Source organism: Stegostoma tigrinum, chromosome 23 (assembly GCF_030684315.1).
Source record: "Stegostoma tigrinum isolate sSteTig4 chromosome 23, sSteTig4.hap1, whole genome shotgun sequence".
In the NCBI taxonomy this organism is placed as follows: Eukaryota; Metazoa; Chordata; class Chondrichthyes; order Orectolobiformes; family Stegostomatidae; genus Stegostoma; species Stegostoma tigrinum.
In genome coordinates this window covers 50,807,473-50,833,739 of record NC_081376.1, presented here as the reverse complement: position 1 = coordinate 50,833,739, position 26,267 = coordinate 50,807,473, and the positions used below count along the sequence as shown (strand labels likewise).

The 26,267-nt window shown below is 41.2% G+C and overlaps 1 protein-coding gene across 3 annotated transcripts in view; it reads left to right on the top strand.

Annotated features, from left to right (window-relative positions):
• Positions 1–26,267, top strand: part of snx29 (sorting nexin 29) — a 443,022-nt gene that overhangs the window by 280,538 nt on the left and 136,217 nt on the right. For 2 of the 3 annotated variants that reach the window (XM_059654177.1, XM_059654176.1), the window contains one exon: positions 15,500–15,555. In XM_059654177.1, coding sequence (XP_059510160.1) covers positions 15,500–15,555 — 56 coding nt within the window. Of the gene's footprint in view, positions 1–15,134; positions 15,306–15,499; positions 15,556–26,267 lie in introns of those variants that run through there. The other variant, XM_059654178.1, reaches the window with a different exon arrangement.

The following is a 26,267-nucleotide window of genomic DNA, read 5'->3' as shown; positions in this document are numbered from 1 at the left end:
TCAGGAATCATTGTTGGGACTGCAGTTATTTACAATTTACAGAGATGATTTGAAGTTGGGAACTAAGTGTGGTGTGTCAAAATTTGCAGATGACACTAAGATGAGTGGTAGAGCAAATTGTGCAGAAGACACTGAAAGTCTGCAGAGGGATATAGATAGTCTAAGTGAGTGGGCAAAGGTCTGGCAGATGGAGTACAATGTTGATAAGTGAGAGATCATCCATTTTGGTAGGAACAACAGCAAAATGGACTATGTTTTAAATGGTAAAAAAATTGCAGCACCCTGCTGAGCAGAGGGACTTGGGTGTCCTTGTGCATGAACCGCTAAAAGTAGGATTGCAGGTGCAACAGGTAATTAAAAAGGCAAATGGAATTTTGTCTGCCATTGCTAGAGAGATGGAGTTTAACAACGGGGAGGCTGTGCTGCAGCTGTATAGGGTCCTGGTGAGGCCACACCTGGAGTACTGTGTGCAGTTTTGGTCTCCTTACTTGAGAAGAGATATACTAGCACTGGAGGGGGTGCAGTGGAGATTCACTCAGTTGATTCCAGAGTTGAGAGGGTTGGTTTATGAGGAGAGACAGAGTAGATTGGGATTATACTCATTGGAATTCAGAAGAATGAGGGGAGATCTTATAGATACATATAAGGTTATGAAGGGAATAGATAAAGTGGAGGCAGGGATGTTGTTTCTGCTAGCAGATGAAACTAGGACTAGAAGGCATCACCTCAGAATAAAGGGAAGCAGATATAGGACTGAGGTCAGGAGGAACTTCTTCACCCAAAGGGTTGTGGATCTGTGGAATTCCATGCCCAGTGAAGTGGTTGAAGCTACCTCGCTGAATGTGTTTACGGCAAGGCTAGATAAATTTTTGAACAGTAAAGGAATTAAGGGTTATGGTGAGTGGAGCTGAGTCTCAAAAAAATCAGCCATCATCTTATTAAATGGCAGGGCAGGCATGAGGGGCCAAATGGCCTACTCCTGCTCCTAGTTCTTATGTTCGCTGATGCTGCTTGACCTGCTGTGTTCATCCAACTCTGCACCTTGCTATCTCAGATTCTCTGGCATCAGCTGATCCTATTATCTCTCAATTAGTCTGTGCTTGGCGGAAACAATTGATGTAATTTTTAGTGGATTTAGAATTTAGACTACAAGTCCCTAAATCTTTGGCATTAACGGAAACTTTAGGTACCATAGATAATAATGTAAGAAACCATGACCATGTTAAGTTTTTATTTGTCAAAGTCTGTACTTTGAAAGATTAGTGTTGGAATGGAAGATCTACCCATGATGCTGTGATGGCTAAATTGATTTGTGCTGTATTGTATGGGTTCTAAGCGTTTAATTCCCTTGATCGTTTCTTTATCTATCACAGCATTAGAGAGCAGAATTGTACATTTTATAATACTTTATTGAATTATGTAAAAGTTGAATGCAAGCAGACTTAAATTGTCCTTCATATGGAAAGACAGACTAAAATACCCAAATCACCACAACAAGGAAATAGGGCGTATAAAGAAAAAATTGTCGGATAGCATTTTAGCAAAGAAATACGTGAAATCCACCAGTTGTCAGTGTTACAGCCAGTATGGAGAACACATTACAATTTTGGAATTAATATGATATTGGGTTAGATCCTAATGTAAGTCCTGTTGGAGTTAAATCTTTAATTTTGACAGTATTTGGTACAACAGTAATTCGAAAATGTTAGAGAGCTTTACATTTCTTAGTATTGAACAAACCCACATTATGATTTAGTGTTATTTATTTAATGTTGTTTTGTGTGCACCAAGTCTTAATGTCACGTGAACAATGCAGAAGCATATTATTGGGGTGTTGCATACTTTGACTGAAGGATCTCCGTCCAGATTAATTTAATAAAATTCTAATGTTTTAACCAAATATGGGTGAGCAAAGGATTGTGAACTTAAATTGGAATGTTATTAATCAGCATTTATAAAGATAAAGTTTCCAGAGTCCCAGTGGGGCTGCTTAATCATTAGAAAGAGATGTCTGGTGGTGAGTTTAACCTGAAGGTGAGCTTGAAAAGGTGGGACCTTCATGATAAACTCAGGTGCAGAAATTGAACCAATTACTAACAAGAAACACAAACTTGACACTTTTCGTTTTGCATTCGTTAGAACTAGAACATAAGAATAAACTTGATTAAAAAAACATGTTATACATCGTTAGCAGAGGGTGCTGATTAGTTGAGCCATCGTCTGCATTAAGATGGAGGAGAAAAACTTATCTGTTGATCTTAGTTCTCAGACCAGGGGGGCAGACTCAGATTGGTCAGGGTATTGTAATGCAGCAGAAGTTGGCAGTCTCCATGACTCCTTTTCTCCCAGTGAGAAAGATATATTATATTAAGACTGTTGCCTCAAAAAAATCCTGTGCACTAATATATGTAGATTCTAGCATACATAAAAGCATCGTATTGAGTGTGCAATTGATCTTAATTTGGTTTCCATTGTAATTGTTCGCACAGTACAAATTAGCTGATAAATGTTGTACAAAAGCAGAGTTACTAACATCTAATGGTTTTCTGCGATTTGTAAGCATAGCCTGGATTCAGTTCAGTCAGCATACTGCCTGCTGCAAATCAACGCTGATGATTCAGTTCACCAGTCAGTAGGATGTCTGGCCAGCATGGCATCTTGGTATCACACTGGCATTGTAGTTTGTATATCACTGAAACTTAGCTGGAATGACCAATAACTGCTTACCCCTTGCACAGTTTTGACATATAAATGACATCTTTATGATGTTTTAGTCTACAGCTGCGTCAAAGAGTTTATTTACACAACTTCATAAAATTCATCCTGTGCTCAAATTTACTATTGAAATGGAGCAATCATGCAGTTCCTTCACTTCAATCCATTAGTTGATAACTCTGCCCATGGGTTATAACCAAAGCTTACATTCAATCCTCTGGGCTAGAAGGACAGTCTTATTGTGAGCAGGGCTCCAGTCATCTACTCACCTTATACTGAGATTGATACTTAGGATATATCAAAACTGTCCTGCATGGTGAAAGCTACCTCAATGAAATCGTCACATACTGTATATTGTGCAAGTCATGAAAAAGCACATGGCTATTACTTCTGGACTTCAGTGCTCAATCTAATTCGAATAACTCTGGAAGAAGTTGTATCAAAAATTTGAACTATAGGTGAAGCTACCCATCTCCCACTGCTACTTTGTAGTAAACCTATGAATGGCTTTCTCCACGAACTGGGTGCTGCCATCAAGCAAAAAGATGTTTTGTTGACTACACAAATGATCAATGTGACATATGATATTCAATACCGGTCTGATTACAAGTGTGAGTATGCTGTACCGTTCCCAATGACTCAAGGATAAGATGGCAGGATTTAATTTATTTTTGCTGTACTGTGCACTTAAAGGAATAAAGATATTTCTTTCGGTTTAAAAGTAATGGATAGAATATTTAATTTTCAAGAGTAAATGTAAAAATGGTTCAGGTGGTTTACAAGTTTAAGTATCAAGAAAGAACGTTCTTATTTGAAGAGAAATAAATTAAGCGTACTGTTGGGCAAACATTTTATCGTGAGAAGTTGAGATAAGTTATTTTGAAACAGTTTTAGTATCATTTGGATGGTTATGAGGTAGAATGCTATTTAAGGTAAGAAGCAAACAAATGTGTTTAATTAGTTTTAATTAAATGTGATAATATGCAAATAAATTTAGAATTGACTACAAGATAACGAAGTGTGGAGCTGGATGAACACAGCAGGCCAAGCAGCATCTTAGGAGCACAAGATGCTGCTTGGCCTGCTGTGTTCCTCCAACTCCACACTTTGATATCTTGGATTCTCCAGCATCTGCAGTTCCCGTTATCTTAGAATTGACGGCACTCCTTTAACAGGTAAGAGATGCCCTTGAGTGTGGTGATTTGTTGTGAAGGTGTCATAAATAATAGAAAAGTTGTTTTATTAGTGATTGTCTGATATTATGCAAAAGTGACCAAGACTTAAAAAGAAACACTGAGTTTGTTTTGCTCATGCTACTTTGACAGTCAGGATCTTGAGAGCTAGAGAAAAGGAAGAGGGGTTAACAAAAATGCTACAGTAAAATCTGGACTAAAATCTTGTCCGATAGGGAACTAGAGATTATAATAATTTTTTGGAAACATTTAAATAATCCTAATACTTAGAAGAGTAAAACATTATTTTATAGTATGAATGTGCAAAGGTGGTTATGAGTTATTTGAGCAACAAGGGAATCTACCTTCTGTTTTGAACTAGCTTGGTATCAAGCACCTATGATAGAGGCTGAAGAAAGAATGATTCCTTAGGAAGAATGATTATCTAAGAATTATAACAGCCATAGAAACCCTACAGTGTAGAAGCAGGCCATTCGACCCATTGAGTCCACCCCAACCTCTGCAAAGCATCCTACTCAGACCCTATTCCTCCACCTTGACCCTGTAGCTCTGCATTTCCTATGACGAATCCATCTAGCCTGTCCATTCCTGAATACTATGGGCAATTTAACATGGCCAATCCACCTAGCCTGCACACCTCTCGACTCCAGGAGGAAACTGGAGCACCCGGAGGAAACCCACACAGACATGGGGAGAATGAACAAGATACGTTAAAATGTAAAATTAAATGGAATGTGTAATTCCTGAAAAAAGGAACCATTGCAAATGTTGCAGTTGGCATTAAACATTTTTTTCATGCTTATGAATGTGGTAGGATATTGACTTGTGGAATGTGTGGATTTTGTGAGGAAAAAGTAAGTGAGAGTAGGAGGTAGAGTTAAGGAAAACGTAATAATAAATTGGTATTGAACATTACAGATATTAGCTGTTTTAATGGAAGTTAGTAAAAATCAAAAAAGAATGGATTAGATCAATAATTGGGAAATTTTGTCTTGGTAATGTTTGTACCCTCGTTGAGTTTTTTTCTTTAAAGAGAACCTAAACTAGATGTACTGATCATGATTCCAAGATATTGGGATCATGAAAGGAGAAATAAGCAAAGATGTTGCTCCCCCCACCCCCATATAAACACCTTAAGCTTTCAATATGTTTTAGGAGATTTCAAAAAGTGCAACATAATAGGAGAATTCCATTGTAAGTGTGCAGTTATAGTTGGTCAAGCATCTGTCACAAACATAGGGAGTGACTAACATGTGAAAATTCATGGCACTGTAGAATGGCCCAGAACATGTTTACCCCTGTACCATAGTATGACATGGTTAAGATGGCCAGCCTAAGAAGATATTTTAGATCATCAAGACTTTGGCATATAGTTATAAGAAGAAATGAGTTTGTAATAATCGGACAGAAAGGGAGATTACTGGAGATATGAGAACAGAGCTTGGGGGTCAAAAAAATGCCAACGAGGGATTGTAAAAAAAATTGTAGAAAGGATATTAATTTAAGTCTAAATTTGCACATACAATGTTGCAAATTTAATCAAATACATGCAGTGAATTAATGAAGTGTTAATAAATTATGTGAAGAATCAAATGCTAAGACACTTGCACAAAATTGGAACTGTAAAATTGAGTTATTTTCCAATAATGTTGACATGATTAAGCAAGTGAGAAGTTAAATTTTGTTCTGTTTAATTATGATCTCTGTAAGAATATCCATATGGTTGAGGTGAAGTCTAAAAAGGTAAAGTCACCATGGTCCTGCCAGACCATAGGGCTGTTCTTTCACTAGGGAGAGATGACTGGTGCTGGTTTAGCCTGAGGGTCACCATGACTCAGTTAAGGGGAGAAGTTGAGAAAAAGAGTCCTTCATGGTAATGTTAGCTGGTGTGGGAATTGAGCTGATTCAGTTAGCAACACTGTCCATTGAAAACCAGCGGCCCAGCCAACAGAGCTTACCAACTCCCAATTGATTGAAGCATTGGTGGAGAACCGTGCCTCCAAGATATCATCCCAGAGGCATGGTTCTCCACCCATACTTCAATCAACAAACATATAGAATTGGACCCCATATACAAACCCATACAGAACAAAACTGGAAATGACAGTACCCACCATGACAGACTGGACAGTATAAATTCCAAGCAGAGTAGAATAACATCGCTTCATCAGAGGCTCCACTGATGATGTCACCTAGCATAGTGATGAAACGTTTGAACAAAAACAAACCAGCTCGGCAAGCAAGTTAACAACCTCATCTGCAAAGCCAGCTACAGATCTTTGCCAAAACTTTAAAATTGAACGTTCTTTTTTTTCTCAAGGATATAGCCTTGTTATAAATGGTTTAGTTTTCTAACTTAAACTGTGTAATAAGTCTTTGTACATTAGTTTTGCATAGTTGTGTAGAGTTCTAAGCAATATGCATGTCTTTCAATGTTGCTTCGTCGTCTTAGTTTTAACACACGAGTACAGTAATAGGGTGTACCTTATATGCTGCTTATTTCTTCTGAAGAACACAAGCCAGTCTGGTCTTTTTAAAGAGGTAACAAGGTGTAGAGCTGGCTGAACACAACAGGCCAGGCAGCATCAGAGGAGCAGGAAAGCTGAAGTTTCGGGCCTCGATCCTTCTTCAGATATGGGTCTTTGTGGTGGGGTTAAAACTCACTCAGAGATAGTAGGAACTGCCGATGCTGGAGAATCTGAGATAACAAGGTTTGGAGCTGGATGAACACAACAGGACAGGCAGCATTAGAGAAGCAAGAAAGCTGATGTTTTGGGTCTGGACCCTTCTTCGTTTCTGAAGCAGGTTTCAGACTGAAATGTCAGCTTTCTTGCTCCTCTGAAGCTGCCTGGCCTGCTGTGTTCATCCAGCTCTACACCTTGTTATTTCAGATTCTCCAGCTTCGCAGTTCCTGCTATCCCTGGTCTTTTTAAAGTAAGTTTAGTTAATTTGATATAGACATCAGCAGTATTTCTGTAGCCACATAAGATTCTTTCAGTGAAAAGATATTTATAGACCATAAAACATAATAAATAGAAACAGGAGTAGACAATTTAGCCCCTTGAGCCTGCTGTGCCATTTGTGGCTGATTGACATTTGGCATGCCCACTTTGCATGTAACCCTTGATTCCCTGACTGATCAATAATCTATTTATTTCAGCCTTAAATATACACAAGAACTCTGCCCCAACCCCCCTTCTCAGCTGTCTGTGGCAAGGAGTTCCAAATATGCGCAACCCCCTGTGAGAGGAAATTCCTCTTCGTTTCAGTATTAAATATGGTCAGTTATTCTGAGGCTATGTCCTCTGATCCTAGACTCTCCCATGAGGGAAAACATCCTCTCAGCATTTACCCTGGTAAGCCCTTTAAGAATCCTGTATATTACAATGGGATCATCTCTCATTCTTCAGAACTCCAGCAAATAGAGTCCCAACGTGTCTAGCCTTTGCTTAAAAGACAATCCTTCCATATCGGGGATCATCCCAGTGAACCTTCTCTGAAATGCCTTTGGTGAAATGATATCTTTCCTAAAATAATGCGACCAAACTGCTCACAGTCCTCCAGATGTGATCTCACCAGCACTCTGTACAATTTTATTAAGACTGCTCTACTCTTAGTCTCCAACTCCCTTGAAATAAGGGCCACCATTCCATTAGCCGCCTTGATGGCCTGCTGGCTTGCTTTATTTCACAATCAGATGCAAAAATTATTCTGCTGGTACCATATTGTTCTGGTAGAGATTATGAAATTAGTAGCTCAGAGGGACAATCTGTCTTAACAAAGGATGTGATTAACATTTCAAGAGAAAATCAGGGCCAGTAGACCTTTTAGTTTGGTTCCCTCCCAAAGCAAACACAGATTATGGTTGTAATTGAACCACAAATCTGACCATTGGCAGTGGGCAGCTTGCCAGTTGTGCTCAACAATTCCATACTTAAAAGCCTCAGAAGACGATGTCCAACATTAAATGTGATTTTACTATTGGCCAATACTTAGAAATAAACGGACTGTGCTAAGAGTTACACCAGTAACCAACTTAAGGTTGTCAGTCAGGCTCACAGTGGCTTTGTACATGCTAGAAACTATATACGTTAGCTACAGGTTTAGATAAATTGCACTGTGACTAGTTATGATTTTTAGCAATATGGTAAAATATTCACCTAGCAATAATTGAAAAGAAATGTGTGCACTAATTATAATTGGTTTCACAGTGAAATGGGAAATATCCCACTCTAAAATAAATGCTAAAACCTGGAGAAAAGTTATAGGAATTAATACTTATGTTCAAAAATAGGTTTTTTGGAAAAGAAAATCTAAAACATGCTTATTATGGTTTAATATTCTGGTTGTAACAGTTTATATCAGGTGGTATGTTTTGAAGCAATTATCCAGTTTTACCATTGTAGTTTTTGAGAGATGATTATTCTTAATACAAGGAGCATTGAATTGTGATTTTAATTTTCTAGCATTAGAGGGAAGTGACTTTTATTAGTCTTCTGTAACCTAAGTGAGCATTATGAAGAATGTAAACGTTCTGCCTGCTAGATTTGTCTTCGTAAAAGTAGTCACATAATTTTGGGTTAAATTCTTACATTTTGAGGTAAACTTACTACTCTGTTGTCAGAACTATAATGGTAGTGTCAGTAATTTTGCAAGATGAAATCTATTAACTGAATGTAAGTAAAATGAATAATTACGACAGAAAGAAAATAATCAAATCTCGCTTTAACCTTCTGAACGTAAAAGATAATTGCCAGATGTTCATTTTTTTTTAAAACAGTATTAACCGTAAGCTTGATCAACTGATGTATTGGTTCAGTGAAATGTCACTTAATGTGAATCTGTTCTGATACTCTTGTCAGGTCATTCATCTTATTTGAAATAACTGTGACCAACGCTCAATGAATTTCATGAAATGCCAAAGCTAGTGTGGCTGAGCTACATTTTGCCAAATTTAAGTGCAACAGCAGCATATTTAGATAGAGTTACATTTGAGCACTTTAGGCATATTTGAATATGCTTTATGTGCATTTGTCCATGTATTTAATTAAGAAATGCTGGATAGATAAAGTTGTTAAGCAAATTTCAGCTGTTTCTTTTCAACCAGACCATATGCAAAATGCCTTAGGAACAATTTATCTTGCTGGCAGGATTTCTTGATTTTTACTGCTGGAATCTACATGTTCTGATATGTATTTCTGTTTATTGTTGTTCAGATCTTGTGCATTTGTTTGCTTTAATTTAGAATTTAGAATTCCAAATAGCAGATAAAACATTGTTCTTGTTTCAAACTAAATTTTTGGAAGGATCTGTAAGTTTGTTCATCTCAAAAGAACAAAATTTGTTTAATCGACAATATTTTTGGTCAATTATGGGGTTAGAAAGTAAATGATCAAATTTGTAACAGAGCAGAGTAACAGCAGCATTAATTTTGGGACTGTATGGAGTCTTCTGCTTCTGGTAGTCGGTGGGGTGCTTGGAAACAGGGTCGACATGTAATTAAGTTCTGGATAGGAAGGCCCATAGTCGGCTTTGCCACCCTGGTGTCAATTGATGCCCTCAAGTGGCCAGTTAAGAGCATTTAAGGGCCTCTGTGCTTGCCGCTAGGATTACTCCAACTGTAGGTTGGTCTGTCACCATGCAAGGTTGCTGCTACACCCTGGGCAGCTTGTTCCCTTTTGGGGCTGCTCCCTGAGCTAAAACCAATCAATCTCTCATCAGGCAAGTGGACATGGAGCAGGCAGGCTGCACCCCTCCCTGGCTGTGAGGCCCAGTCTGAGAAATGACATAATGTACTTTTTGTGCTGGATTCCTCAGGATCTATGGGTGCTCTTCCTCCAACAACCACAGCTGCCTCTTGTATGTTAGAATGGAAGGGCCAATATCTTTTGATTGCTAGCGGCTGTCACTGGGTGGGACTTCAACCCCTGGGGCCCTGATTCCAGGGGAAGGCCTGCCACTGACCTCACTGTGATCTGATTGGTGTATGGTTCAGCTAGCCTTGAACATACGACATGGCTCTCGTTCTGACTCTGTAGCCGCCTGTAAAACCCTTACCACCTGAATGAGATTTTGTTTAATTTATCGATGAGATGTGGGAGTTTACTGTCTGGATCAGGATTTATTGTCCATTTAGACCCATACAGTAAAACAGTATGGAAACAGGTTCTTTTGCCCAAACTGTCCATGCTGACCATGGTGCAGTTTGCTAGTTCCATTTGCCTAGATTTGGTCCCTATCCCTCTGAAAAACATTTGGATAGGTACATGGATGGGAAGGATTTAAATGTTGCTATTGTACCTGCCTCAACCACTTTCTCTGGTAGCCCATTCCAGAAATGCACCAGTCTCTGTTTGAAGAAGTTGCCCCTCGGGTCCTTCTTAAATCTTTCCCTGCTCACCTTAAAACCTATGCCCTCTAGTTTTCAATTCCCCGTCCCTGGGAAAAAGACACAATATATATTCATCCTGTCTACGCCTGTCATTATTTTACACCTCAATAAGGTCACCCCTCAATCTCCTACATTCCAAGGAAAAAAGTCCTCGCCTGGCCAACCTTTCTCTGTAACTCAGGCCTACTAGTCCTGGCAATATCCTCCTAAATCTTCGCACACTTTCCAGTTTAATTATGTCTTTCCAATAACAGGGTGACCAAAACTGTTCACAATACTCCAAGTGCAGCCTCACCAACGACGTAGACAACTGTAATGTAATGTAGGATTCACTACATTCACTGTCTTGATTGATGAAGGCCAGAATGCTAAATGCCTTCTTCACCGCCCTGTCTACCTGTGACACCAGTTTCAATGAACTATGTACTTGTACTTCTAAGTCCCTCTGCCCCACAACACTTCTCAGGACCTTGTACAGTTACTGTACAAGTCCTACCTTGGTTTGACTTTCCAAAGTGCAACACCTCACACTTATCTGTGTTGAATTGCTTTTGTCCATCCTCAGCCCACTTCCCCTTCTGATGAAGATCCCTTTGTAAATTTTGACAGCCACCTTCACTATAAATGATACCTCCTAATTTTGTATCATCCGCAAACTTATTAATCATGCCTTGTACATTCATAACCAGACCGTTTATGTAAATAACAAATAACAAAGGTCCTAGCACCGACCCCTGTGGCACAGTGTGACACTAGTCACAGGCCTTCAGTCCAAGAAACAACCTTCAACCATTGAGTCAGTTTTGAATCCAATTAGCTAGCTCTCCCTGGATCCCATGCCACCTTACCTTCATGACTAGCCTGCTGAATGGGACCAACTCAAAGTCCGTATAGGCAACATCCACTGCTCTACCCTGATCTATTCTCTTGGTTACGTCTTTGAAAAACTCTTAAAAGATTTGTCAGACATGACTTAATGCGCACAAATCTATGCTGACTGTCCCTAATCAGACATTGAATATTCAAAGATAATTGGAACTGCAGATGCTGGAGAATCCAAGATAACAAAGTGTGGAGCTGGATGAACACAGCAGGCCAAGCAGCATCTCAGGAGCACAAAAGCTGACGTTTCGGGCCTAGACCCTTCATCAGAGGGTCTAGGTGATAAAGGGTCTAGGCCCAAAATGTCAGCTTTTGTGCTCCTGAGATGCTGCTTGGCCTGTTGTGTTCATCCAGCTTCACACTTTATTATCTTGAATATTCAAATGTTGGTTGACCCTGTCCCTCAGTCTCCTGTCCAATAACTTGCCAACTACTGATGTCAGGCTCACTGGCTTGTAGTTCCCTAGCCTGACTTTACGGTCTTTCTTAAATAGTTGAACAACATTAACCATCCTGCAGTCTTCGGGAACTTCACCAGTGGCTAAAAATGAAGTAAAAAATCTCTGCGAGTATCTCCGCGATTTCTTCCTTCGCTTCCCACAACGTCCGAGGATGGACCTAATCAAGCTCAGGGAAATTATCCACCTTAATGCGCTTTAAGGCTGCCAACACCTCTCTGGTAGTATGTATGCAGTCCAAAACATCTCCACTTATTTCCCTTATTTCCTTAGCATCCATGATTCTCACCTCTGTAAACCCTGGGGAGAAATGTTCATTAAAAATCACCCACCTCTCCTGTTGCTGCACACATAGACGGTCATGCTGATCTTTAGGGGGGCCTAGTCTCTCCCTGGCAGCTCTCTTAATATAGCTGTAGAACCTCTCGGGATTAGCTTTAACCTTATCTGCCAGATCCATTTCACAGCATCTTTTTGCTCTTCTGATTTCCTTCTTAAGTGTGCTTCTGCACATATTCATCGCGGGTTTCACTTGAGCCTGATAGCTAAAACCCAATGTATGCCGCATTCTATTTCCCGCCCAGAGCTTCAACATCCTTTGTCACCTGGGGATCCCCAACCCTGTCAGGTTTTCCCTTCACCCGAACAGGGATAGTCCCCGAACTCTTGATATTACACTTTTAAAGGCCTCCCATTTGCTAGTTGTTTCTTTTCCTTGAAACGGACTCACCTAATCGACCTCTGCTAGATCTTTCCTAACGGCCCTAAAATTGACCCTGCTCCAGTTTAGCATCTTAACCTGTGGACCTGTCCTATCTTTTTCCATAATTATGTTAAAACTAAGAGGGTTATGGTTTCAGGACCCAAAGTGCTCGCCGACTGACACTTCAGTCACTTCCTAGACCTTGTTTCCTAAGAGGTGGTCCAGTGTTGCACCTTCCAGAATAGGGCCTTCTACATATTGATTCAGGAAACTTCCTTAGACACATTTGACAAATTACACCCTGTCTGGGCCTTTTACACTTTGGGTGGCCCAGTCAATACAGGAGAAATTAAAATCTCCAAACAAATAACTCTGTTATTCGTACAGGTTTCTGTAATCTCTCTACAGACCTGCTTCTCTAGTACCTGCTGGCTATTTGGGGGTCTATAATACAGTCCCAACACAGTGACCGTCCCCTTTTTGTTTCTAATTGCCTCGAGGGCTGATGTGTCAATCACATTGTTGTGGATCTCATGTCACATGTAGGCCTGAGCGGGTAAAGATGGTGGATTTCCTTCCCCAAAGTACATTAGTGAACCCGGTTTTTTTTTTACGATGATTGACAGTGGTGACATGGGGCCTCATTAGGCTAGGTTTTATTCCAGATTTTGTAAAATTCAATTCAATTTTCACCACCTGCAATGGGGTTCAAATCCATATGCCCAGAGCATCGACCTGGGGTTTGGGATTGTTAGTACATTAACAATACCACTACACCATTCCTTTCCTTAAATTTCACCCTATGAAACTTAAAATCAAAGAGATAAAAGTTAGTTTTCCCCCTGTGCTGACATAACTTTTTGTATATTGCTAAACAGAATATTTCAGATTTCATTTGATTGCAGATAACTTTCCTAAATTGTCAATGTATTCAAGCAGAAAACAGAACTAAAGAACTGCCCATGATTAAAAATTTTCAGTACGTTTTGAAATTTAGTCTTGAAACATTTTTCATTTGTCTTAAAATTCATCTTCAGACCCTTTACACACTCCATGATTTAAACACATATAACCCTCAACCCCTCTGCTTCTGAATTATTGTTTAGAGTCATGTCTTTTATTTTCAATTACTCCTTCTTGTTCTTCCTCTTAGGAAATATCACTTCTACATGTCCACTCAACCAGCTAAATGTCTGTGCCCTTTTGACCTTTACTACTTTCCTCCTTACAGTTCACAGCATTTCTAAGTTTGATGGAATCTGCAAATTTTGAAGTGCAGTCTTATGCACCCAAGTCCGGGACATTAGTCTAGATCATGAAAAGCAGTCTCTTCATATCACCTCCTAGAAAACCGGAATATATACTTTCCTCCAGCCTGAAAAGCTGCTGCTTACTACTACTCTGTGCCCAATTATTCAGCTAACTTGCTATCTCTGCTGCCACTGGCTCTGCTTTTTCCCATGGCTTTGACTTAATTGATACATCTGGAGAGAATCTGAGGCTGGCATACACTTGATAAGATTTTGAAAATGCTTTTACTGACCCTTGACCTTTCGTGTGAGGTCATTCAATTTTTCGCAGCTCTGCGTCCTTGAGGTTGACACCTTGATACTTATATCCATGGTTATCTGCTCCCATTGTCGCCCTATCCTGTGTCTGGAGGGCCTCTTGTGGATACAGGATATTTCACCTAACTTCCAAAGAGACTTAATGCAGCATTGGTAAAACTTGGGTACCCTTCCTTCCATGGTCAACTATTGCTCTGTGTTGCACAACACTAATCTAAAGGATGTCAGCACCAAGAGCCAACCAAGAGTGTTTCCACAAAAGCAGCACAGGCAAGCTTTAAGCAGTACTAGCATAAAATGATAACGGCTGTACGCAGCTCTCATGTTAATGAGAGGGCAGCACATAGTTAGTGTTATGTTGAATGGTTATGAATTGCGCATTGAGTTTCCCTGGCCCATTTTATGAATGCTCCCTTCTCAAATTCTCTTAAACTTTGTATGAACACTATTTTGTCTTGCTTGGCTTGCAGAGCCCTAAGAATCTAATCTAAAACTACTTTTGTCTGCCACACAGCAAATTTTCCATCTACATAGATATTAAGATATTTTCACATTGCAGACCAAATGCCCTGTTGGTCACCTCCACTTACCATTTTCATTTTTAACCTTCCTTCATAACTGTGACCCTCTACGCTAACCAAGCATGCTATGTAGACTATGCTCTGCACTTGAGTTCGATGGTTGACTATTCTACTATGCACAATATTGCATCTGTATCCTGATAAAACCACAAGACAGGGTCCTGGTGATGTGATTCTAGCAAGACGAGTGGTGTGTAGCTTATTACTTGTAAGCTTGTGAAATTTCACAGTAACCAGGGTACACCCTGCGTGATAAATGAAGTGTCTTCCTCTGAGGAAGGAATATAATCTGTGTAGGACAAACTGATTTGCTACATATCCAGATTTCTCATCCATTTAGTTCAGAGATTCTTACAATGATGAGTTACTGAGTGCACATGGCACCTAATTCTGTGCTTTTTTTTCCGCTTGTTGGACATGATCATCACTGGCCAGGCCAGCTTTTTTTGCCCATCCTGAGTTGCCCTTGAGAAGGTGGCAGTGAGTTGCTGCATTGATCACAGCAATCCATGTGCTATTCTGTTACTAAATAACATAGATGAGTCCAGAAGAAGAAGCATACTGAACCTGAAATGTTAACTCTTTTTAGCGCTCCACAGGTGATGATAAACCTACTGAGTTTCTCCAACATTCTCTGTTTCAGATTTCCAGCATTCATGGCATTTGGCCTTATGCAGTTGGGTTGAGACAGTGAATAGAATCCAAGTTTTCCTGAATGAAACTCTGACATTCTATGACTAGCATGATCGGGACTGAAATTCAGCGTTACTGCGAAAGCGTCCTTTGATGTTTGGTGACAGATAAAGAATCTTTCTGGGAAAGTTCATATTTACTATTCTGCATTTAAGATTTTGTTTGTATTCACACTGTTTAAAAGCTAATTGCATTCAGGACAGCTGCCTTTCTTCTTGCATTAGTATGTAGCCATTATAGTGTATAGATCATACCATTTTCAGTTTGTGAAGTACAACTTGCTCAAGTTGAAGATAACTTTCTTTCCTTTAATAGGTTCCTGGTGATCTAAGTCAAACCTCTGAAGACCAAAGTTTATCAGACTTTGAAATGTAAGTTGCCTTTTGCTTGACATAATTCTTACAACTCGTTCTCATTAAAATACTTGAATTTTATTTTGCCGCCTTCACCATCAAGATAAGTTTTGTTTTGGGAATAATTTGTGTGTTCCTTTGAAGAGTGATCATATGCTGATCGACGGATTGTCTTTTATTGATCAATCATTTGTCTGAAGTCTGTAAACCAAAATGTGTCCTGCTGACATCTTGAGCCTCGCTGTGTCAAAGATTTGCCACTATTTCGAATGAGAAAATTTTCAAATCCTGACAGATTATTCTGTATTTCACTAGAATAGTAGCTTGCCCGGACAGCAAAGTTATAGTTGTATGATTTAAAGACGTGGCTATCTGAGAAAGGAAGTTATGATAAGGAACAACAATTGTGTGATTTGTGATGAGTCATATAAGTTGGAGAAAACATGGGGCTGGGGCAACAGTAATTGTGATTCACTAGAATGAGAAATCGAAGATGATAGTTTTATAATGCAAGAAATGAATCAAAGTGTTTTTTTTTCCCACCTTTCCTAGAGAACATTACAGACTAAGTTGCACACTACTGACTTGTTTGTGTTCGGTTCTGTGGACCACAAAGATGAAAAGGTGTGACACAATTTCTGACATTTTGCACGGAGCTGATGGTTTTGCTCCACTCCCCCTATCCACTACCCCCCACCCCGATCTGAATAGTCAGGGGTAAGCATGCCTGGCTAGGTCTTCCTGTAGCCATATTACTGTCAGCAAGCTTAAGGTCAGACCTCCACCCCATTGGTGAAGTGCTGTGCTTTTAAATGATTAGAACTCTCTTGATCCAGCAGTGCCACTGGGAGTGATGGGCAATGCTGGCAAGGTGGGAACCCCCTAAAAAAGAGATGCCATAGAGTTGGACTTCATGGCAGGTCTGCTGCCTCACCAGGCTAATGTAGCCTGAAGAGAGACTAAGGGGCATGGTTATGGGAGTGGAGATTGCCCTGGGTTCTGATGGCCGGTGGAGGGGGGAGAGTTGCTTTGGCGAGTGCAGGATATCCAGTCACCTCACCAAGTCATCAGTTCCATATAAAATCTCAAAGAAAGCCCTTCAGTAGTCATTAATATTTTTAAATTCTCTCATGGGATGTGGGCTTCTCTGGCGAGGCAAGCATTTATTGTCCAGAGGGCAGTTAAGAGACCATCATGTTGCTTTGGGTCTGAAGTCACATATAGGCCAAGCTGGGTAAGGCAGATTTCCTTCCCTAAAGGACATTAGTGATACATTTGGGTTTTTTCTGACAATTGACAATGGTTTCATGGTCGTCATTAGACTCTTAATTCTAGATTCTTTATTGAATTCAACTTCCACCATCTGCCGTGACACTGCTGGACTGTCACCTCCCTGTACTTGGCTATTTAAGAGCCTTAATTGGGCTTCATTGTCCCTCTCCAGCCGCAGGTTAAATCCCAATGTTGGTGAGTAGGTTTCAGCTACATGTTGCCACCATGGTGCCCAGTTTTATGCCCCCTGCCAAATAGTCCCCAAGGCACCACAGAAATACAGCCTGTATCTTTATTATCTTGCTTTTATTAAGTAGTGCCGTGAAATAATGCTAAGCAAAAAGAAACTGCAGATGCTGGAAAACTGAAAGAAAAAAAATGGGAATTGCTGGAGTAACTCTGCAGGTCTGGCGATATTTGTGCAGAGAGAGCAGAGTTCATGTTTTGGGTCCATTCCAAAGATAGGTCGCTGGACCCGAAACGTTAACTCTACTTCCTCCCCACAAATGCTGCCTGACTTACTGAAATTCTCCAGCAATATCTACCTAACAAACTGTATTTCATAAAATGCACCATTATCTACTTTGTGTATGATGCAAAAAATGGTGCATGTGGTGCATTGTTGCAGTTTATTTCATGGGAGAATGAAGACCTTATTTCAAGTGTGGCAGGATTGATAACTCTCTCTACTTATTCTTCAGTAATTTTTTTTATTAACAGTATAATCCAAATCTGCCAGTGGTATATCATGCTGTAATAAATAACATTTTAAGTGGCATTTTATGTTCTCTATCAATGACACAATAATTTCTTATGACTAAGAAAGTGACATTATGTTATGTATTGCGTTTAATTTCAGTTTCCGCCTCTGATGATCAGTTACTCAAGCGTAGTATTATTTTTGCCTTAGTATTTCTGGACTCCAGTTATTTTAGGTAATTGCTGCCAATTTACTAGCTTGTCATGTTAAATAACTCAAGATTTCATGTTTTAATTTTGAAACCTGCTGGAAACCTTTTCGTCAGCTGGAGTATTTGTCACATTTTGATTGAATTCAGTTTGGTGGATGATAATCTTAGTCTCTTTTCTTTGCATTCCATTCTTATTTATTTGTTTGTTGTTCCTAATTTCCTCTCTTTAACATTTCTACCTTCTTGACTATCCTGTTGTCATGTTTCCTCTTTTCATTGTTCTGAGTATTTAATTGTTTTCACAATAATGTCATTTATTCTTTCCTCGGTCTACTCATTTTGTATGGTGATTTGCACAAATAAGTGATAACACGATATAGAGCTGGATGAACACAGCAGGCCAAGCAGCATCAGAGGAGCAGGAAGACTGATGTTTCGGATCTGGACCCTTCTTCAGAAAATGATTTCAGAATTCTGAAGAAATCATTTTTTGAAGAAGGGTCCAGACCCAAAACTGTCAGCCTTCCTGCGCCTCTGATGCTGCTTGGCCTGCTGTGTTCATCAGCTCTACACATTGTTATCTCAGTTTCTCCAGCATTGGCAGTTCCCACTATCTCTGCACAAATAAGTGTTTTGATTTGCCACTGCTTTCAATTTTTGATTGACTGCTTGCCTGAATCCTATTCCTAAAGCTAGTCTTATCTTTGAACTCAAATCATGCAAGCTGTAGAAGTTCATACAATAGGCAGTAACATACGTAAGCATAAACCATTATCTTTTGGCCTACCTTGCTGTTTCAAGCTTCTTCATTTGGCATATTTTTTTAAAAATGAGGTTTTCCTTCCTAAGGTAGCAAATATCTTGGTTTTGATAGCGTTCTTTTTCTTAGCATAAAGTAAATTCTGTTGTCAACAGCCAAGAGATGTTTCTGTCTTTGAGACGTAATATAATAATTTGCACATCCACTTACAGAATCCCTTTGACTGATTAAACAGTAGTACATAACCTGCTAACCTTTCTTCTGCCAATGGGGTTGTCCACAAGCTAGTTTGCAGCAACTGCACGTTTGCCACTTTATAAAATGTGATAATATTCTCATTTTTGTCAGTCGTGTTGCTGGCTGAACTCATTATTAGTCTGTCTCGAATTATCACATGTGAGTCTCTTTCCGATTTGCATTTCAGTTCTCTCTGTGTCTCATCCGTTATGAAGCTTTGCTTTGAACCCCGTTGTATTGTGTCTCAGTTCTCTTGTGCTCTAGCTCAGCACTTCAGATCTTGTCAGAAGTCCATTTTGTATCTTGTATTCATGTCCTTTTATATGGAAAACCTTTATTCACGGCACTTTGTCATATATCTCTTAATTTACATTGCAATTGCTTCAGCGGCTTGTGACTCATGAAATTTCATTACAAGAGCCTGATTGTATTGTGTTGAGTTACATCAGTGTGTGCAATTTTCACCAATTTTCATTTTATTGGCCTAGATGATCCAATATATTTCCCTTCTAATTTAGAGTTCTTGCAATGTCACTGCACTGGAGATGCTGGGCACATTAGCTCAAATACATTGCGTAATTTTTCACCATATTGAATTGCATTCAATTCATTCAATTACATTGCATTTCTCTTTATATGTAGCCTTTTCTCCAGTCCCATTGCACCACATCATTTTTCATCCTAATAGGTTACTGCAATTCAAGCATGTTGTATTCATCACATTGTATTGGGTTGCATTGCAGCACTATTTATGGAGTTGTTTTGGCATTAATGCATTATCTGATTGTTCATATTCTAATCCACATGCAGTGTATCCTCTTTTCACAATATCTAGCTGCTTCATTGCTTTTTTTTTGACTTAGATACTTTTTTACTTACCATTCTTTCCCTTATACTGGGTTAAATTCCTAGCATTCCCACCCTAACACTAGTTTGTGTGCACCAATGCCCTCAAGGACTGCAGGATTACAGTTCACCACCAACTTCCCAAGAGCAACCAGGGATGGCAATAACCAGTCCTCGGTGTTGCCAAGAATGTGACTACCCTCAGTGCCACAAGTAGTTGGACTGTTCTGTAACATCTGTCCTTTGTGCAGAAATTTGCAAAGAAAAATACCTTTGATCACAAATCCATGGTGTGGAGGAGTACCGACTGTCACTCATCTCCTGCTGGACTGTGCCTTTGCAAAGGAAGTCTGGAGAGGGATGTTGTGGTTTTTGTTGAGGTTCATCCTGGGCAGCTCTGTGATGAAGAACACTGCTGTACGGTATGTTTCCCGGGATGCACATTGAGATAAACGTCATCTTGGTGAAAGATGCTCTTTGGTCTGGCCGAAACTTGTTGGAACAAGGCGTTGACCTTGACTGAGTATTACACATTCCAAGGCCCAGGATGCTATGCCAAGGGGTGCACTAAACCTTGGGGCAGCTACCACCAAGGTACAGTGGAGAAAGACCACAATGTAATGTCTTTGGACTGAAGGGTTAGTTCATCGGACTCCCTCACCCCCATCCTAGGCCCCAAGAAGACTTGCCACACCAAGCAGATGTTCACCTACACATCTGCCAATGTGGTATACTGCCTCCGCTGTACCCGTTGTAGCCTCCTCTACATCGGGGAAACCAAGCGGAGGCCTGGGGACCGCTTTGCAGAACACCTACGCTTGGTTCGCAATCAGCAACTGCACCTCCCAGTCCCAAACCATTTCAACTCCCCCTCCCATTCCTTAGACGACATGTCCATCCTGGGCCTCCTGCAGTGCCACAATGATGCCACTCGAAGATTGCAGGAACAGCAACTCATATTCCTTTTGGGAACCCTGCAGCCCAATGGTATCAATGTGGACTTCACAAGCTTCAAAATCTCCCCTTCCCCCACTGCATCCCAAAACCAGCCCAGCCTGTCCCTGCCTCCCTAACCCGTTCTTCCTCTCACCTATCTCTTCCTCTCTCCTATCCCTTCCTCCCACCTCAAGTCGCACCTCCATTTCCTACCTACTAACCTCATCCCACCTCCTTGACCTGTCCGTCCTCCCTGGACTGACCTATCCCGACCCTACCTCCCCACCTGTACTCACTTTACTGGCTCCTTCCCCGCCCCCTTTAATTGTCTGTCTCCTCTATCCATCTTCGATCTGCCTCCCTCTCTCTCTCGCTATTTATTTCAGAACCCTCTTCCCCTCACCCTTTTCCGATGAAGGGTCTAGGCCTGAAAAGGCAGCTTTTGTGCTCCTGAGATGCTGCTTGGCCTGCTGTGTTCATCCAGCTCCACACTTTGTTATCTCGGATTCTCCAGCATCTGCAGTTCCCATTATCTGTCACTTCAAAATCAAGCTGCTTTGGGACAATGTATGGATATAAACAATTTTGTGAATACAGTACATTCTTGAAATAAGAAAAAATGCTGGCCCAGCTGGTGATGTTTAGGTATCAAGAGTAGCCTTCTTAAGATACTGCAGTCCACTTGCTGTGGGTAGACCGCAATGTCGTGAGGGCGATAATTCCAGGATTTTGACCCAATGATATTAACAAAGTGGTAATATATTTCTCAGCCAGAATGACGAGCGGCTTGGAGGAGTACTTGCAATTGATGGTATTCCCATGTATTTTCTTCCCCTGTATGTGAGGTAGAGGCGGTTGTGGGTTTGGCAGGTGCTGTGAAAGAATCTTTGAATTTCTGCATTGATTTTTGTAGTAAGTACACACTTCTGCTACTGAGCATCAGTAGTATGAGAGGAGAGGATGCTCGTGGATATGGCTTCAAAAGCGGTCTGCTTTGCCCCAGATAAAGTCATACTTCTGAAGTGTGTTGGATCTGCAGTCACCCAGGCAAGTGAGGAGTATTCCATCACACTCCTGACTGTGTCTTGTAGATGGCAGACAGGCTTTAGAGAGACAGGAGGTGAGTTACTCGCTGCAGTACGTATAGCTTTGGACCTACTCTTGTAGCAATTGTGTTTATTTAGCTTGGCAAGTTGATTTTCTGGCTACTGGTAAGCCCCTAGGATATTGTGAGTGGGACTCTCAGTGATGGTAATGTCATTGAAAGTCAAGGAGAGGTGTTTAAATTGTCTCTCAATGGAGGTTGTTACTGCTTGGCGTTTGTGAGGCGCGAATGTTATTTGTAACATATCGGCCTAAACCTGGAGATTGAGCATTTGAGCACAGGCTGCTCCAGTATTTGAGGAGTCCCAAATGTGCTGAACATGCCCATTCCTGATCTTGTGCTGGAGACAAAGTCTGCGACGAGGCAGCTAGAGATAGTTCAGGCTCGGATACTTAATCTGTGTAATAGTATGACTTTTGCTGCAAAATAGCTGACTCCTTTAACTTGGCAATAAATACAAATCAACACTGGGGAGAGATGAAATCCACAGTGCAGAGATTTCAGGTCATTATGGCAGTTTTCCCGGTGGGCACAAGGCATGCAATAACTTTGCCACTGACTGTTATGATCCTACAGAGTATGGAGTTTCAGCCCTTAGTTTTGTTTTCCTTTCCTTTGGAAAATTACTTTGGGTCATATCTGCACCCCTCAGATATTTGAGCAGTGGTATGGAGAAAGAAATGTACATCCCATCTTTGAAGTGGCAACAACAAGTTGCCTGTTATTGAAACCATTTTCAGAAAACCATAATGAGCTGTTGAAAATAGTACAGTATGTTTGAGTTTAGAACTGTACAGATGTACAACAATTTTTGCTTAGATAATACTTAAGCTTTAGCTGAGTTAAAATGAATGTTATCTGAAGTATTTAAGATGGTCTTCACCTGAACCAGAGGGGTACCGATATTCTGGGGGGAAATTTGCTAAGGCTGTTCTTGTGGGTTTAAACTAATTCAGCAGGGGGATGGGCACCAAAATTGTAGTTCGACTATAGAAAAGGTTGAGAGTAGGATGGTCCGAAATAAAGTTTCATGGAAGCAAGATGGCACCGGCAAGCAAGAAGTTGGATTGAAGTGTGTCTACTTCAATGCCAGGAGCGTCTAGAATAAGGTGGGTGAACTTGCAGCATGGGTTAGTACCTGGGACTTCGATGTTGTGGCCATTTCGGAGACATGGATTGAGCAGGGACAGGAATGGTTGTTGCAGGTTCCGGGATTTAGATGTTTCATTGAGAACAGAGAAGATGGTAAAAGGGTCGGAGGTGTGGCATTGTTGGTCAAGGACAGTATTACAGTTGCAGAAAGGATGTTTGGGAACTCGTGAACTGAGTTAGTATGGGCTGAGATTAGAAACAGGAAAGGAGAGGTCACCCTGTTGGGAGTTTTCTATAGGCCTCCGAATAGTTCCAGAGATGTAGAGGAAAGGATAGCAAAGATGATTCTCGATAGGAGTGAGAAAGACAGGGTACTTGTCATGGGGGACTTCAACTTTCCAGATATTCACTGGGAACACTATAGTTCGAGTACTATAGATGGGTCAGTTTTTGTCCAGAGTGTGCAGGAGGGCTTCCTGACACAGTATGTAGATAGGCCAACAAGGGGCGAAGCCACATTAGATTTGGTACTGGGTAATGAGCCTGGCCAGGTGTTAGATTTGGAAGTAGGTGAGCACTTTGGTGATAGCGATCACAATTCTGTTATGTTTACTTTGTGATGGAAAGGGATAGGGTGTATACCACTGGGCAAGAGTTATAGCTGGGGGAAAGGCAATTATGATGAGATTAGGCAAGATTTAGGGAGCATAGAATGGGGAAGAAAACTGCAGGGGATGGGCACATTAGAAATGTGGAGCTTATTCAAGGAAAAGCTCCTGTGTGTCCTAGATAAATATGTACCTATCAGGCAGGGAGGAAGCTGTAGAGTGCGGGAGCCGTGGTTTACGAAGGAGGTAGAATCTCTGGTCAAGAGGAAGAAGAAGGCTTATGTTAGGATGAGATGTGAAGGCTCAGTTAGGGCACTTGAGGGCTACGAGATAGCCAGAAAAAACCTAAAGAGAGTGCTCAGAAGAGCCAGGAGGAGACATGAGAAGTTGTTGGCGGATAGGATCAAGGTAAACCCTAAGGCTTTCTATAGGTATTTAAGGAATAAAAGAATGACGAAAGTAAGATTAGGCCCAATCAAGGATAGTAGTGGTAAGTTGTGTGTGGAGTCAATTGAGATAGGGGAAGAGCTAAATGAATATTTTTCAACAGTATCCACTCTAGAAAACGACAATGTTGTCGAGGAGTATACTGAGATACAGGCTACTAGACTATGTGGGATTGAGGTTCAGAAGGAAGAGGTATTAGAAATCCTTCAGAAGGTGAAGATAGATAAGTCCCCTGGGCCGAATGGGATTTATCCTCGGATCCTCTGGGAAGCCAGGGAGGAGATGGCTGAGCCTTTGGCATTGATCTTTAACTCGTCATTGTCTACAGGAATAGTGCCAGATGACTGGAGGATAGCAAATGTGGTTCCCCTGTTCAAGAAGGGGAGTAGAGACAACCCTGGTAATTATAGACCAGTGAGCCTTACTTCAGTTGTTGGTAAAGTGTTGGAAAAGGTTATAAGGGATAGGATTTATAATCTTCTAGAAAAAAATAAATTGATTAGGGATAGTCAGCACGGTTTTTTGAAGGGAAGGTCGTGCCTCACAAACCTTATTGAGTTCTTTGAGAAGGTGACCAAACAGGTAGATGAGAGTAAACCGGTTGATGTGGTGTATATGGATTTCAGCAAGGCGTTCGATAAGGTTCCCCACAATAGGCTATTGTACAAAATGTGGTGGAATGGAATTGTGGGAGATATAGCAGTTTGGATTGGAAATTGGCTTGCTGAAAGAAGACAGAGGGTGGTAGTTGATGGGAAATGTTCATCCTGGAGACCAGTTACTAGTGGTGTACCGCAAGGGTCGGTGTTGGGTCCACTGCTGTTTGTCATTTTTATAAATGACCTGGATGAGGGCGTAGAAGAATGTGTTAGTAAATTTGGAGACGACACTAAGGTCGGTGGAGTTGTGGATAGTGAGGAAGGATGCTGTTGGTTGCAGAGAGACATAGATAATCTGCAGAGCTGGGCTGAGAGATGGCAAATGGAGTTTAATGCAGACAAGTGTGAGGTGATGCACTTTGGTAGGAGTAACCGGAAGGCAAAGTACAGGGCTGATGGTAAGATTCTTAGCAGTGTAGATGAGCAGAGAGATCTCAGTGTCCATGTACACAGATCCTTGAAAGTTGCCACCCAGGTTGACAGGGCTGTTAAGAAGGCATACAGTGTTTTGGCTTTTATTAATAGAGGGATCGATTTCCGGAACCAAGAGGTTATGGTGAAGCTGTACAAAAGTCTGGTGCGGCCGCACTTGGAGTATTGTGTACAGTTCTGGTCACCGTATTATAAGAAGGATGTGGAAGCTTTGGAAAGGGTGCAGAGGAGATTTACTAGGATGTTGCCTGGTATGGAGGGAAGATCTCAGCCTTTCCTCGTAAGGTACTTGAGCCTGTTTTCATTAGAGAGAATAAGGTTAAGAGGTGACTTAATTGAAACATATAAAATAATCAGAGGGTTAGATAGGGTGGATAGGGAGAGCCTTTTTCCTAGGATGGTGATGGCGAGCACGAGGGGGCACAGCTTTAAATTGAGGGGTGAAAGATATAGGACAGATGTCAGAGGTAGTTTCTTTACTCAGAGTAGTAAGGGAATGGAAAGCTTTGCTTGCAATGGTAGTAGATTTGCCAACTTTAGGTACATTTAAGTCGTCATTGGATAAGCATATGGACGTACATGGAATAGTGTAGGTTAGATGGGCTTGAGATCAGTATGACAGGTCGGCACAACATCGAGGGCCGAAGGGCCTGTACTGTGCTGTAATGTTCTATGTTCTATGTTCTATTATCACAGACTTAATGGGGACTGCAGATGCTGGAGAATCCAAGATAACAAAGTGTGAGGCTGAATGAACACAGCAGGCCAAGCAGCATCTCAGGAGCACAAAGGCTGACGTTTCAGGCCTAGACCCTTCATCAGAGAGGGGGATGGGGAGCGGGTTCTAAAATAAATAGGGAGAGACGGGGAGGCGGACCGAAGATGGATAGAGGAGAAGATAAGTGGAGAGGAGATTATAGGTGGGGAGGTGGGGAGGATGGATAGGTCAAGGAGATGGGTTGAGGTTGGTAGATGGGAAATGGAGGTGCGACTTGAGGTGGGAGGAGGGGATAGGTGAGAGGAAGAACAGGTTAGGGAGGCGGGGGTGAGCTGGGCTGGTTTTGGGATGCAGTGGGGGGAGGGGTCGAGCAGGGCTGGTTTTGGGATGCAGTGGGGGAGAGGGGAGATTTTGAAGCTTGTGAAGTCCACATTGATACCATTGGGCTGCAGCATTCCTAAACGGAATATGAGTTGCTGTTCCTGCAACCTTTGGGTGGCATCATTGTGGCACTGCAGGAGGCCCAGGATGGACATGTTGTCTAAGGAATGGGAGGGGGAGTTGAAATGGTTCGCGACTGGGAGGTGCAGTTGTTTGTTGCGAACCGAGCGGAGGTGTTCTGCAAAGCGGTCCCCAAGCCTCCGCTTGGTTTCCCCAATGTAGAGGAAGCCACACCCGATGCTGCTTGGCCTGCTGTGTTCATCCAG